This window comes from Geotrypetes seraphini, chromosome 8 (genome assembly GCF_902459505.1).
Source record: "Geotrypetes seraphini chromosome 8, aGeoSer1.1, whole genome shotgun sequence".
Lineage (NCBI taxonomy): Eukaryota > Metazoa > Chordata > Amphibia > Gymnophiona > Dermophiidae > Geotrypetes > Geotrypetes seraphini.
The window spans coordinates 77,799,954-77,816,097 of record NC_047091.1 but is presented as its reverse complement, the minus strand read 5'-3'; the positions used below and the strand labels follow the sequence as shown (position 1 = coordinate 77,816,097).

At 44.1% G+C, this 16,144-nt stretch overlaps 1 protein-coding gene across 2 annotated transcripts in view; it reads left to right on the top strand.

Annotated features, from left to right (window-relative positions):
- Positions 1-14,464, top strand: part of MACROD1 (mono-ADP ribosylhydrolase 1) — an 835,512-nt gene extending 821,048 nt beyond the window's left edge. For both annotated transcript variants that reach the window (XM_033956597.1, XM_033956599.1), the window contains one exon: positions 13,493-14,464. In XM_033956597.1, the coding sequence (XP_033812488.1) occupies positions 13,493-13,524 (32 nt within the window). In that variant the 3' untranslated portion in view covers positions 13,525-14,464. The remainder of the gene's footprint in view (positions 1-13,492) is intronic.
- The last annotated feature ends 1,680 nt before the right edge of the window (positions 14,465-16,144 follow it).

The following is a 16,144-nucleotide window of genomic DNA, read 5'->3' as shown; positions in this document are numbered from 1 at the left end:
GCAAGTGGCTAAGTGTGTGTGTGTAGGGGGGGGGCAGCATGTCAACTTGTAAAAAGGTAATGTACATACACTATCTTTCTCCCTGATCTAAATGCATCTTGAAGCTCAGCTAAACGTGCACACTGTGGGAGACCATTAGCCAGTCAGAACAAAACAATATTTAAACAAGCGTTTGACCAGGAATAAGTGGATCTCACTTAGAGGCACTTAAGATCTGGAACTGAACTAGCTCTCGACAGATGTGCCTTTCAGCAATATACCTTGTAGACAAACTTCACAGATGATCCTTAGACCAAGAGATTTAAGAAGATACCTTCCTAAAGAGGGGAGTTTCAGAAACTCCATCCTTCTGCCTCAGAAGACAAAGTCAATATTGATTGGCTTCTGATGTTTTCAGCATATATGAACAGGACTCTTTATACCTATTCCCGCTGTCTACCAATATCTAGGAAACTACCGAAAATAAAAGCTGGATAAAGCATCAGTAATCCTTGAAGTTGTGCCTGGCTTCATCTGTATCAAATATCAATCAAGACACTGATTCATCTGTTGGAATTTCTTACGCTGAAATCTCAGATCCTCCAGTCTAATATCCAGTCACTAACACACTGAATGGATGTTGACCACTCATTGCATCTCCCCCACGTTTCTCAGAAAATGGATAATTTCTTAATAGATTGTAGAAAACAATGCATGAGAAAATCTTACAAATATAAAGTGGAAGAAATTCTTCATGAAGTTTATATAGGCAAACTCTGCTGTTCACACAACATTTAAATGGCTTCACTATAGTATCAAAGAATTGACGATAATCCAGCTTTTTTCTTTTATGCTCTCTTTCTTATGTATTCTAGTCTTAATTACATGTGAATCGAGTCAAGCTCCGTTGGGAGATGACCCGGTATATAAATTGAAAACTAGATTAAATTAGGTAAAGCTTGATCCCTTTATCTGATCACCACATCGGTTTCACTGTCTATTCCACCTAATATCAGCTGATCTGCAAACCTCATCAGATTAAAGGTACATTATTTTCACTTACGTATATCACTGTGTCTAAAAGTATTGAAGTTCATGAGTGGGCTGTTCCATGGGACCTCAACATGATGCTAGTTCAGTTCGTAAAACTTATTTGAACCTATAGATGATAGTTATATAAAGTCAGGCCTAAGTAATACAAATTTGAACTCACCTATTTTATAAAATCAAGTACAAGGCCTACTTCACTTTATAAAATTGTACTTCCTGAATTTTGTTCTACTCTCCTTCTTTTCCCCCACTATCTCACCAACCCCCCCGAAACATCCTACTCTACTATTTATTCTCCCTGAAAATGACCAGATATCTTGTGTAATCCACCTTCTATAACTCTTTTGTAATCCTCCTTGAACCGCAAGGTAATGGTGGAATAGAAATCCCTAATGTAATGTAATGTAATCTGTTAACTGCATTGAACATTGGCGGTAATTGTGAGCTATAAGACATAAAAAAATAATATGATGTAATGAAAATGTACTTTCCACAAGGACAGTGAACTTTTTGTTTTCCACTTGTATATACACTTCCCCCTTCATATTCGCAAATTCTGTATCTATGGATTCGGTTATTCACAATTTTTGACCAGAAATTTTTTTTTCATTTTTCGGGCTATTTTTAGCCCTGTAAGCCCCCCTCCCCCCCATAAGCCTTACCTGGTGGCCTAGCAGGTTTTCAGGCAGGAGCGATCTTCCCACGCTCCTGCCCCGTGCAGATCGCTCACAGGAAATGGCTCAAGAGACTACGGGAGTTCAAGGCAACCATTTCCTGTGAGCGATCTTCACGGGGCAGGAGCGTGAGAAGATCGCTCCTGCCTGAAAACCCGCCAGACCACCAGGTAAGGCTTAAGGGGGAGCTTACAGGGCAAAAAATAACCGAGGGAAGCGGGGGATAAGGGCAGAACCAGCCCAAATATTATTCGTGGGCTAGCTCTGCCCCTAACCCCCGCGAATACGGAGGGGGAAGTGTATATTTATTTATTGCACATCGTTTGCACTTGACTTGCACTTTAAAGCACCCAGGAGCACCCAGATGATGGTGTGCGGCTGGCAGTGAGTGGTAATCTCTGCTCAGTGTTTGCTGGCTTTGCTATTCTAAGCACTAGAGCTTCTCTTTGAGTCGCTCTTTAAAGCTTTCAAACTCACTCTGAGGGTGCTTCTTATCTTAAAAATTTAGATTTGAGGTTTATATATTTTTGGTGGAGTCTAGGAAGTTAACTTTCCAGCAATGTCCTAGGGCACGCCCAACTTATATTTTGGTGTCTTTCCACAAGTATATACATAAATTAAGGAATTTTATCATTTACAGGTATAAGCATGGACTCTGCCTGTGCTCTGTCTAAAATCTGTTCCTGTGTATGACTGTATTGAAAGTACGCATCATGGAAATTACATGCGCATTTTTGCATTAGTTGGTGTTTTATATGAGGACATATATGCGCATAAGAGGCAAAAATACTGGTAGTTACACCTGTTCTTAGCAGCTAAAACTAGACAGCCCCTTGTAAAATTACCCTCATGGAGTCAGCACAGCTGAAATATGTCTTGGAAAGTTATCTTGTTAGTAGAAGTATCTTCAGCCTGAACAGCAGGCAGACTTCAAATATTCTTCCATATCTTCAGTTCTTTCACAATGGAGTAGCCCTGTAAACGTACCCAAAATTTCTACCGAATGCAGTTTTACCCTTTTACACCATTAAATCCATAGTATTTTTTTCACTTTCTTCCCAAGGCCTCATGCACAAACAGACCCTGCCCAAAAATGGCTTGCAAAAGAGCACTGGCTTACTATTCAAAAAGAATAAAGACGCAGCCATTTGGCCTTTATCTGCCGTCATGTTTCTATGTTTCTATTACTGTTCAGAGGATTTTGAATCTTAGGCCTGGATTCTGTAAATGGCACCTAGAAAAATGGTACCAGCTGCGTGTCAGTCATGCTTAGACACTATTTACAGAATCACACCTAGAAACGCCTATGTAAAAACTTAGGCCCCAGAGGGTTTTAAAGGTTTCAGGCACCTACGTTTTTGGGAGAATCACGCTTAATGGCACCAAAGTCATGCTCCGCCCATAAAAGCACCAACTTAGGGGTGAGGCACCGCGTGATAGACACCTACCTTTTATAGACTCGGGTATGCACCTATTGCCCAATTAATTTTTTTTTTCCCCAATTATTGAGGCTATTAAGGGGATTTTACCAATTAACTCCCTCCTTTACAAAGCCACGCTAGTCTTTAGCACCGGCGGTGGCGGACAGCTCGGACGCTCATAGGGAATTCTATGAGCATCGGAACTGTTGCCGCAGCGGCCGGTACTAAAACTACTAACCCGGCTTTGTAAAGGAGGGGGTAAGTTAGGTACCCTTTAGAACAGGGTTGTCAAACTCAATCACATTAAGGGGCCGAAATCCAAAACACAGGCTAAGTCGCAGGCGAGACCCTACCCAATCTCCGCCCCAGACCCCGCCCCCATAATAGTACTAATTATAACATTTTTTCCATTCATTTTTCATGTATACACACACAATATAATCTTATTTAACAACACAAAGGTTAATCACAAAATTAAACTATACAAAGCACACTGTATGCTTCTCAACATTCATTCCTACCAGAACACAGATAATCCCTATGCAAATACGAGACCAAACATTAAAAGTACTAATATATAAAAAAGAAACCCTAAGATTCAAGACTGCATGCAGTACAACCCCCCAGAGAAAAAGAGACAAATATATTTCTTCCTGAGCAGTGCAAAAGATAGACAGCAGATTAACATTCTCAAAATTCAAACACTAAACATTAAATTGAAAATAAACCTCATTCCCCCTACCTTTATTGTTTTGCCTCCCTCCGGCGGGTATCTTACCTTCTGGCCGGCTTCCACCTGGCCATTTTATGCGGTCCGCGGTCCAATGCCCCCCGGTGTTATCTTGTGGCCGGCTCCCTCCTCCTCACAGGCACAGTGTGCACGAAGCCACATGCAGTGGCTCCTCGCGCATCCTGCGCCTGAACCTGAAACCCTTCTCTCTGATGTCGCAACATCAGAGGAAATGCTTCTGGATGAGGCGTGGGACACACGAGGATCCGCTGCGGCTGTGAGGAGGAGGTGGGAACTGGCCACAAGATAACACTGGGGCATTGGACTGCGGGCCGCATAAAACAACCAGGTGGGCCGGATTCAGCCCATGGGCCTTGAGTTTGACACATGTGCTTTAGAGAATCTGGCCCTTAATGGTTATATCTGGTCCACTGAAGGAAAAACTGTGAACCAGATAGCTTGTAGGCATATCGGTTCAAAAAGGAAAGATACCTAGTGAATATTCTTCAAAACAGAAGGGGTTAGGGAATGGGGCTATAAGTAGGAAGGGGATTTGGAGGAAGAGTTCTATATATAAATAAGATTGGCATATATTGATGTATGTTCTTGACTATTCATGTAAAGTATTGATCAATGACGCATTGCATGATGTATGATGACTGTTAAAATTCAATAAATATTGAGTTAATAAAGAAAAAAAACAACAAAGAGATAATGGAATGGATATACTGTTTGGGATCCTGCAGACATTTGTCACCAGTTTCCTGGACCACAAGGTGGTTTTCCAAGGGCTGCTGAGCAGAGATTGCATCCATCAATCAAAGACTGGTTATTCTACTATGGGAGGCTTAAATTAGAATTGATAGGGAACAGTGAACAAATTCCACAGTAGGTAAAAGTAAAAGCCTTCAGGTAAATCAAACATTAAACAGAAATGGGAAAAGGGGCCAACATCTGAAAAACAATATACAGTATATTAATGTCTACAGTATGGGAAATAAAGTCCTGTATCTAGAAGTGGTAATGAAAGAGGCTAGCTTGGATTTAATAGAGGTCATGGAGATGTGGTACAAGGAGAACATGATTGAGATATAGTTGTACCGGGCATAGTTACTCACCTATAGTAGGTGTTATCAGAGGATAACAGGCAGATATTCTCACAACCCTTCCACCTCCCCTAGTCTTAGCGAGTCAATGTGAGGCAGGAAGGCACTGGTGCATGTGTGGAATGGGCAGTCTTCAAAAGACTTACAGTACACCTTCTGACTGTTTGTACTGAGCTTCATGGATGATGTCACCCTCAACCCCCTGAAGGCCCTGACAGTACTGATCTGAATTGGATTGGCTGAGCAGCAACTGCCTGTTGCCTGCTCAACCAATAAAATTGAGAGCAGTGCCCTCAGGGCCTTTAGGGGGTGGAGAGAATCCCCTGAATGCCCTGACTGCACGCCACTGCATAAGGACCTCTTGGAACACCACCCTGCCTACTTAAATAAATGGATAATTCTATTTACATCAACGAGATGTCTGAGGTCCTTACAGGGCTATAGGCTGTCCATACCACATCTCGAAAAAGCTCATTGGACCACCACTAGAGAGAGGGCATTTTTTGGTCTGACCCTGGCCCTTTGGAATGGTCTGCCCCATGAAATCTGTGGAGAGCTTAACTAGAAGAAAGTCAAGGCTTGATTAAAATCTAATTTTTTTAAGCAGGCCTTTAGAATATGAATACCAGTGTGCAGATCCTAGTAAAACTAGATCAGTATGAAAGACAAGTGAGTACATTCTTGTAGTTTGGCTGGCTAAGTCTTTTCTATTATTTTAATGGTTCTTTTTTATTTTCTGTTTAATTTATTGAATCTTTTAGAATTTGTAAGCATTCAAAAGAAGGTCACTAAAATATTGCATAGCCTATACTAACAGACATACACAATCCTCCTCATTCTATAACAGATCACCTAGGGCTCCTTTTACAAAGCCGCATTAGCGGTTTAATGCGCGTAATAGCGTGTGCTAATATGCCGGCCGCGCTAGCCACTACTGCCTCCTCTTGAGCAGGCGGTAGTTTTTCGGCTAGCATGGGGGTTAGCGTGCGCTAAAAAGGTGTGTGCGATAAAGCCGCTAACGCAGCTTCATAAAAGGAGCCCCTAATGAGGCACTAATTGTGGGTGTATGTATAGAACACTAGCACTTACTGTACATGCGTAACTATAATTGTTCAGTGCTGAAGTTCTAGGTGCATGTTTAGCAGTATTCTATAACTTTGAGTGCAACTGTCTTAGGGATCCTTTTACTAAGGTATAATAACAGATTTAGTGCATGCTAAATATAGAGAAGCTCATAGGAATATTACGCGCACTAAATCCGTTAGCACACCCTTAGTACAAGGGTTCTTAACCTGGGGTCCTTGGACCCCTAGGGAGTCCATGAATGGGTTTCAAGGGGTCAATGAGGGTCAGATAAAATTTAACATTTATCAAACGCCAGGAAGTTCTTCTTCACACAGAGGGTGGTGGATACATGGAATGCGCTGCCGGAGGATGTAGTAAGTAGGAACACGCTACAGAGCTTCAAAGAAGCTTTGGATAGGTACTTGGAGGACAAAGGGATAGAAGGGTACAGATAAGAATAGAGGTAGAGGTAAGTTATAAAATTAGACAGGGACCACTGTTTCAGGCAATAGGCCTGATGGGCCGCCGCGGGTGCGGACCGCTGGGCAAGATGGACCTATGGTCTGCCTCAGCGAAGGCAACTCTTATGTTCTTATGTTCACTATACAGCCTGGTAATATATATTTTAAAAATTTATATACTGCCTGGAGTCTCAGCGGTTTCCAAAATAACATACATAAAAATAACACATACATACATAACATTATACAATAATCCAATGCAACTCAAGAAGTGGAACCAAAAAACTCCTTGGTATCATCCTTCACTATCATTCCAGTTAGATGAGGAACAGAATCTTAGGGAGCAATTCACAGGTATGCAATGACAAAAAGCTTAGTTTTAAGCAATCTCTTAAAGCTAAGACCAGGGGTGTCCAACCTGTGGCCCGAGGGCCGCATGTGGCCCCGTGAAGTATTTTGTGCGGCCCCAGTCGAGGGCAATGCAGTGTTTTTCTCTACTGCCCCCGGGTATTTACCGTCTTGTCGGCTCCCTCCTCTGTCTTGCTGTAGCGTTTGCGCGTTTGTGCGGCTCCAGAAACATTTTTTTTGCGGCCCTGGGAAACCAAAAGGTTGAACACCACTGGCTAAGACGATCTAAACATAGGGCTCGTTTTACAAAACCGTGATAGCAGTTTTAGCACACGCTAAGCGCGCGCTAAAATGCCACATGCGCTAGCCGCTCCTGCCTCCTTTGTAGCAGGCGGTAATTTTTCAGCTAGCGCAGGCGCTAAAAACGCTAGCGCACCTTTGTAAAAGGAGCCCATAGTCTTAACTGACCCTGTAATTTATTCTGTAGAGAAACACCCGTACATGAAAATATTTTTAATTGTATGGCCACATACCTTATATTCATAGCCGATTGAGAGATCAATCGCATACTACCATCCAATCTATAGACCTCCCAAAGATCCTGAAACCAATTCGGCACACAATAGTACACAGACTGATGCACCAAAGACAAAACCTTAAAATGGATACGTTGTTCCATTGGCAGCCAGTGAAGTCTCTTAAGTACAGGAGTTATGTGTGCTGGCCTTGAAACCCCTATAATCAGCTAAGCCACTGAGTTCAACAAAACTTGATTTTTCATCAATATTGATTTTTCTCGCAGATAACGAGAGAATAGATGTAGTAGTAGTAGATCTGTTTTAATTTGCACAAGAGGATTGTATTTCATAATTATAATGAGTGGCCATTACTTTATGCATAAAAAAGGAGTGGTTTTTTTAGATTGTTTAAAGTTTAATAACACTTTCCCCCTCTTCTACGAAACCGCACTAGTGTTTTTTAGCGCAGAGAGCCGCGCTGAATGGCCCATGCTGCTCCCGACGCTCATTGAGTTCCTATGAGCGTCAGGAGTAGCGCGGTCCATTCAGCGCGGCTCTCTGCACTAAAAACCGCTAACGCAGTTTCGTAGAAGAGGGGGTTTGTGTATGTCATATATGTATGAGACAATCAAATTTTAATAAATAAAGTAAATTCATTGCATGCAAAGCTGTGTTTATGTGGATATTTCTGGGGAAGGAAATCCATAGCTTTCATCAGATTCTTAAAGGAGCCCGAACAGGTTAAGAATCACTGCCTTAGTGCATAAAAGAAAGGGGGTGTAGCATGGACAGGCCCTGGGAGTGCTTCCTACTTATGCACATAACTTAGAAAATACTGTAAATTATGGGTGTAGTTACTGCATTTAGCTACGCGTGTTTGTCTGCTATTGATAATGGCGTAAGTGGGTGAACATAACATAAGAACATAAGCAGTGCCTCTGCCGAGTCAGACCACAGGTCCATCCTGCCCAGCAGTCCGCTCCCGCGGCGGCCCAAACAGGTCACGACCTGTCTGTATCACCAGAAGGGGCTCCCTTGCCACCTTGGTTTCTCATTTAAGTCCTGTCTTCCTATCGAAGTCCTAACCCTCCAGTCTTGCACATGCACGTCCTGGTTTGGTTTCTATACTCATTACCTGATTAGCTTTCTATACTTGTGTTACATCCCAGCTCCTCCCTCAGTATCCCATGATCCCTTTATCCTTCAGGAATCCATCCAATCCCTGTTTGAATCCCTGTACCGTACTCTGCCTGATCACTTCCTCTGGTAGCGCATTCCAAGTGTCCACGACCCTTTGGGTGAAAAAAAACTTCCTTGCGTTTGTTTTGAACCTATCTCCCTTCAGTTTCTCCGAATGCCCCCTCGTACCTGTTGTCCCCTTCAGTCTGAAGAATCTGTCCCTATCCACCCTCTCTATGCCCCTCATGATCTTGAAGGTCTCTATCATATCTCCCCTGAGCCTCCTCTTTTCCAGAGAGAAGAGCCCCAGCCTATCCAACCTCTCGGCGTATGGGCAGTGTTCCAGCCCTTTTACCATTTTCGTTGCTCTCCTTTGGACTCTCTCAAGTACCGCCATGTCCTTCTTGAGGTGCGGCGACCAATACTGAACGCAGTATTCCAGATGTGGACGCACCATCGCTCGATACAATGGCATGATGACTTCCCGTGTTCTGGTTGTTATGCCCTTCTTTATGATGCCAAGCATCCTGTTGGCTTTTTTCGAGGCTGCTGCGCACTGTGCAGATGGCTTCAGTGATGCATCCACCAGCACACCCAAGTCTCTCTCAAGTCTGCTGTCTCCCAACAGTACCCCCCCCAATTTGTAGTTGAACAACGGGTTCTTTTTCCCTATATGCATGACCTTGCATTTGTCCACGTTAAAGCGCATTTGCCATTTGTTTGCCCAGTCTTCTAGCTTGTCCAGGTCTCTTTGTAGGTCCTCACACTCCTCCCTGGTCCTAACTCTGCCGCACAGTTTGGTATCGTCTGCAAATTTTATAACCTCGCACTTTGCCTCCTTTTCCAGGTCATTGATAAATATGTTAAAGAGTAATGGCCCCAGCACCGACCCCTGTGGTACACCGCTTGTGACTCCCCGCCAGTCAGAATATTGACCCTTTACTCCGACCCTCTGCAGTCTGCCCGACAACCAGTGCTTGATCCATCTGTGCACATCCCCTCCCACCCCGTGGTTCCACAGCTTCTTAAGCAGCCTTTCATGTGGCACCTTGTCGAAAGCCTTTTGAAAATCGAGGTAAATGATGTCTATGGGTTCCCCATTGTCCACCCGACTGCTTATTCCCTCAAAGAAGTACAGAAGGTTCGTTAGGCACGACCTTCCCTTACAGAATCCATGCTGGCTTGTTCTCAGTAGGCCATTCCTCTCGATGTGCTCGCAAATGCCGTCCTTGATCATAGCTTCCACCATCTTCCCTATAATTGAAGTCAGGCTCACCGGCCTGTAGTTCCCGGGGTCACCCCTCGATCCCTTCTTGAAGATAGGTGTGGCATTCGCCGATTTCCAGTCCTCTGGTACCTCACCAGTTTTCAAGGATAGGTTGCAAACATGCTGGATTGTGCCCGCTATTTCTTGTCTTAGTTCCTTCAGAACCCTTGGGTGGATCCCGTCCGGGCCCGGTGATTTGCCGCATTTTAGCCTGTCTATCTGTTTGAGGACATCCTCTTTACTTACCTCTATGTGATCCAATTTTTCAGCCTGTTCCCCACTCATGAGCTCCTCTGAGTCCGGTATATTCGATGTGTCTTCGCTCGTGAAAACCGACGAGAAGAACGTGTTCAACCTCTCAGCTACCTCTTTATCCTCCTTAATCACTCCCTTCCTATCCCCATCGTCCAACGGCCCCACCTCCTCTCTCGCTGGTCGCTTTCCCTTAACGTAACTGAAGAATGCATTGAAGTTTTTCGCCTCTCTGGCCAGCCCCTCTTCGTATTCCCCCTTTGCTTTTCTAACCTCCTGGTGGCATTCCTTTTGGCATTTCCTGTGCGTCTGGTGATTTTCCTCCGTTGGGTCCTTTTTCCATCTCCGGAAGGATACCTTTTTGTCCTTTATCGCCCTCTTTACTTCTGTTGACATCCAAACCGGGTCCTTTGATCGCTTATTCTTGCAGCCTTTCCTGAAACTGGGGACATACATTCTCTGTGCTTCCTGCAGGGTGTCCCTGAATAGGGTCCAGGCGCTTCCCACAGTCTCCATCCTAAAGATGTTTCTGAGCTTCCTCCCCACCATTTCCCTCATAGCAACATAGTTCCCTTTCTTGAAATTCAGCGCAGTTGTTGCGGTCCTCCTTACTATGGGTGTCTCTCTTTCTAATGTGAATCTGATCGTGTTGTGATCACTATTGCCTAGTGGTCCTCCCACTTCTATCCCTCTAGCAGGCCCCCCTAATCCGTTTAGGATGAGGTCAAGAGTAGTACCCCCTTGCGTCGGTTCTTTGACTAGTTGCTCCATGAAGCAGTCCTTCACAGTTTCTACAAATCCTGTCTCCCTAGTACAGTTGGAGTGACCCGTACTCCAGTCTATTCCCGGGTAGTTGAAGTCCCCCATCACTGTTACACTTCCAGTCCTGCATTCCTGTCTCAATTCTGCTTCCAAGTCGTGTCCGACTCCTTCTGGCGCACCAGGTGGTCGATAGTACAGCCCCAGTTTTATGCCCGCACCCTTGTTACCGGGTAATTTGATCCATAGTGATTCCAGCCCCTCTGCCTTTGTTGCCATATCCATCCCGACCGAGTGGATAGAGTCCTTTATATATAGTGCTATGCCTCCTCCCTTCTTGTGGGTCCTGTCCCTCCTGTAAAGCTTGTACCCCGGCAGCACCACATCCCATTGATTTTCCTCTGTCCACCAGGTTTCTACAATTCCAATTATATCCAGGTCCTCCCCCTTGGCCACGACTTCTAGTTCACCCATCTTGGCCATGAGGCTTCTTGCATTTGCGTATAAGCACCTCAGGTTCCGTCTTTTTTCTTCCACCTTTGCATTTATCTGGGCCACTTGCTCTTGGGTTTCGGGCATTTTTTCCGTTCCCTATGCTTCTGCTTTGCCCTCAGCCTTTACCCTCTTAGCTTTCAGCTTCTCCACATCCCCGCCACCCCACTTCCCCGCTTTTCCTCTGGGTTTTCTAGCCCTACCGGCCCCCTCCTGGGCTATCATCCCTTGAGCCTCTGTTTGATCCCCCTCGCCTTGTGGCACCTCTATATTGCCCTCAGCTTTTGCCCTCGTGCCACCCAGTCCCCTTGTGTCTCCATGCCCCTTAGTCTCCTCCCAGCAAGCTCCCCTTACCTGGTGTTTCCCTCGCTGTCTGATCGTAAGATCCACCGGTCTCTCTACTTCCTCCTTGCAGTCAGCCCGTTCAGCATCTGTTCTGGATACTGTTGTCCGAAGCGTCAACATCAGATCGGCTGTCGGCTTTCCCCCTCTCCTCAGTTTAAAGCCCTCTCGATCTCCTTCCTCACATTGGCTGCCAGTAGTCTAGTTCCCGCTGTGCTCAGGTGCAGGCCGTCCCGCCGGTAGAGCTTACTCTTTCCCCAGAAGGACGTCCAGTTCCTCACAAAGTGGAAGCCCTCCTCCTGGCACCATCTCCTCAACCATGCATTCACAGCCTGGAGGTCTGCCTGCCTCTTTGCATCTGCTCTCGGTACAGGCAGGATCTCTGAGAATGCTATCCTCCGGGTACTCCGCTTCAGCTTTCGTCCCAAGACCCTGAACTGGTCAGTCAGTGTGGCCATGCTGAAGTTCCTCCGGCTCACATCATTCGTTCCGACGTGGATTATCACCGCAGTCTCCTCTGTCTCTGCTCCGTCCAGGATCCTCTCGATCCTATCAGTGATGTCTCGTGTCTTGGCCCCCGGGAGACAAGTCACTAGCCGGTCCTCCCTTCCTCCAGCTACGTGACTATCCACCTCTCTCAAGATCGAGTCTCCCACCACAATAGCAGACTTCCCTCTCCTCAGCAACCTCTTCTGTCTCAGGTCCGTGTCCTCGGTGTAGTGCGGTGTCTCTCCCTCGGGGTCCCGGTGAGTCACGGTCTCCTCCTCTTGCGTGGTTCCTCCACTAGGTCCTTCCCCGGTGCATTACTGCTGACTTATACTAGCATTCTGTAATAAAAATGACTCACAGAATTGCCGTTACAAGATAGGCTGACAGCCCACGTAGAGTGGTGCCTAGCTTGTGTGTAGAATTGCTTCTAACGAGACCACGGGAGTTAAAGACGTACTTTTGGAAGAAAGAGGGGGAAAAGAGAGATGTGATTCAAGCTTTCTCGATAATGTACCAGAAGGAAGTACCGCTCGTCGGGCAAGCCCCTCTTATCAGTGCCCTTCTTTTCTACTGCCAACTCCAGACTCCGTCCCTTCTTTCTTGCAGTGCCGTATGCCTGGAACAGGTTGCCTGAATCAATACGTCGTGCTCCATCCCTAGCAGTATTCAAAGCCAAGCTAAAAACGCACTTTTTTGAAACTGCATTCAACTCATAACTCCCACTCACTGCTGTCAGATACCTAGAACCACTGTATCATTTCCTCTACCATTATCTCCCCAGTGTTATGTTCATGTGCTCTTTAATTAGTTAACTAGTTAACTAATAGACTTCACAAAGGAGCAGCCATTTTTTTGCTGTGAATTGTAGACATGCAGGCACAAACTGTCATAGTTGTAAAATCTCTGATATGAACTTTGTTGAACCTATAGACAAACATGTACTTGGATATCAGAATGTGGCTACCCCTTGCAGCTTGAACAATTTTTGTTAGTACATGAATCTTCAAAAAAAAAAATAGTGAAATGACTGTTTGGAGTTAGAAAGGAAATTGAAGGATTTTAAGGTTTTTTCTTATCTGTTTCAGGTATTTTTCAACAATGTCTGATTTTTTTTTTCTTTAAAAGTTTTCTAAGATGTATAACGATAATCTCCCTAAACGTGGGCTAGATGGAAATTGAAATTATATGATTTTGTTGTTTGGAAATTTACTTCTATATATTCTATTCTTGTATTCTGTGTAAGAATTTATCTTGAAAATTGCAATAAAAAAAAGAATGTGGTTGTAGGAGCCCTGTACGAATGCTGCAGCTCAATCTCCAAGTTCTGCTGGCTAACTTCCTACTTTCCTCTTATCTGCAGATCTTCCCATCGTGCCACCATCCAAGCTATGAGAAGATTGAAGATTAGCAGCTAAGAGCTCTATCGGTGTGTGTGTGTGTGTATGTGTGCGTGTTGTATGCAGCACCTCTCTGCACTTCTTCAGCTCCCACCTCAAGCACAGATGATGGACTCCAGAAATGCCTGTGGTGCTGCGAGGCTCCCCCTTCCTCTCCAGAGGCTGGACACTCGGTGATGTTTCACAGAGAGGAAAGATGGCACAAGAAGAGGGGAGGAGGGAGTAGCGAGAAATCAAAATGCCAGTTGGCTTCTATTACAACATGGCTTTCCACACCTATCCTAGAGATCTCAACAGCCAGTCTGCTTCTCAGGATATCAACGAGTACAAGCAAATCAATAAATACAGCAACCCCAGAATATCACAGTTTATCTCAACCACATTTATTGTGGAAGTGCTGAAAATCTGCCGGCTGTCAGATGAATAGGACAGGTTTGGAAAGTGCTGCTCTGACCATTTCAGGATGGAGAAACTGAGGGAATTTGGGGATATTTGGCTTGCATTTGCTGTAAAATGTTATACTGTAAAGATGAGTTGAGACAGTGTTTGTCTATGGAGACTCTGTGCAGAATCACTTCACTGAATCTACCTAATAAACACAAACATACTAAGAGCTCATACACTTCCAGGTAATCAGGTTTTGTCCCTTTGCATCTGTGGACCCCTGGTTCTGATTTCTCTGAGAACAGCAGAAACCACAATTCTATGCAGACTTGGCCCAGCCTATCCCTCACAATAACATACAGCCCTTCCAGCGAGTTACCTGCTCACGGTCACGTGAGAATCACTTATTGCCTTGCCATGCCCTTATCTTCTTATCTCGCATGCAGTGTAGAGACATTTGGAGATTTTGCTATGCTTAGCTGTGCTGTGACTTGTATAATCTTATCTGAGTACATATAATAAACGTGTTTGCTGAGAGCTGTAGTACCGCATACAGTGTGTTGAGATCATTTTTTGTTTTTGGAACAGGGTAAAGAGTAAACTTGTTTCTCAGCTAAGAGCTGAAGAAGCAGGAGACACCTATTTCCACATGAAATTCATTCTCCAGATAAATAATGACCAAAAATTGTCTGAGATCTCTTTTTTTTTCCATTTGGATTTCTATTTCACTCATAAATGAGCAATTGATATATAAAGATCCTCCAGCCTAGCTCCCTGTTACAAATCTCAGTAAAATTCTGAGATGGAACAATACATGTTAATTTATAACATTTTATTGAAGAAATCAAATAAATATACAATAAAATAATACTAAAAGATATTCATTACAATTAGATTCACAATTATAATTTTTCCATACATATTTCTATCATTCCTCCAAAATATATTTCCATATGACCTATTTCATTCCTCTATACACCCCCCTGTTCCCTTCCCCCTTTCCCCTTCCCTCCATTATTTTTATTTCCAATTATAACATTGTAATGAAGGAATTAAGCAAATATACAATTCAAGTATTTTCATACATATTGCTATCATCCCCCCTATTCCCTCCCCTCCCCTGGAATGGAACAATACATGTTTTAAATATGAATACATAACAAAATCGTCATCTTAGCTCAACGCAGACATAATACTGATACACATAATGCACGAGTACATCACAGAAAGCTAAAGAGTTGATCTTTATCCTAGCTTTGTGAAAGCATCACACTGATATGAGTAAAGTATAAAAACATTACAATGTGCCAATCGGATCTTCATTAAAGACCCATGCAAACATCACAAATGATGCATCCATAATATACATAAAAAAACAACATTCACGAGAGATTCCAGAATTTTTTTTTAAAAATCCTCTTCGTAAATATACACTAGAATAGATGACATGTATGTTGTATATGCAAGAGTCTGTCATTGTTATGAGCATCTGTGTGCGTAAGGATACAACCTCCCAGACAAGCATCATTCTTTGACATGATTGGCTCTTGAAAACCAACAGCAAGTAATTTTAGTCTATTTTTATTTTTTATGTAGTAGCTATCCTAACTTGAGCAACAAAGTAATCAAGGCTTTGTTACTATTTGGATCTTCTTATCTTTGTGAACTTGGATTTTCAGCTCTGACAGAAATTAAATAAAAAAAAAAGATAACGAATGTAGATGGTAAATAATGAAATATATGTTTGCTTGTCGACTATCAAGCCGTGTTTTGAGTTAATTTGCACTCAAAAACAAGCTCATCCATTCAGGGCAGGATTAATTCATCGAGGGCCCCTAGGCACACAAGTACACTGGGTCCCCTGACCCACCCCACTCCACCATGCGCTCAGGTGGAAACAGGAAGCTGCATCAGAGGGAAGCTTTGGGCAAGCAGCACCGCTTGCACAATTACAGTTCCCGTTGCCTTTCTTACCCGCGTTGCTTGCTTGTCTTACTTTCCGTCGATGGGGGGGGGCCATGTTACTGATCGGGGTGGGGCCCGAGTTGCCGATCGATGCTGGAGGGGCCCATCGCCGTTTGGAAAAAACAATGTTGATGCCCTCCTTCATCAGGCCCCCCTGACCTTTTCGGGCCCTAGGCACGTGCCTACTTGGCCTATTGGTTAATCCTGCCCTGCATCCATTGCATGGATTAGCAATTCTATACAATCTACTTAGTTTCACCATTGTT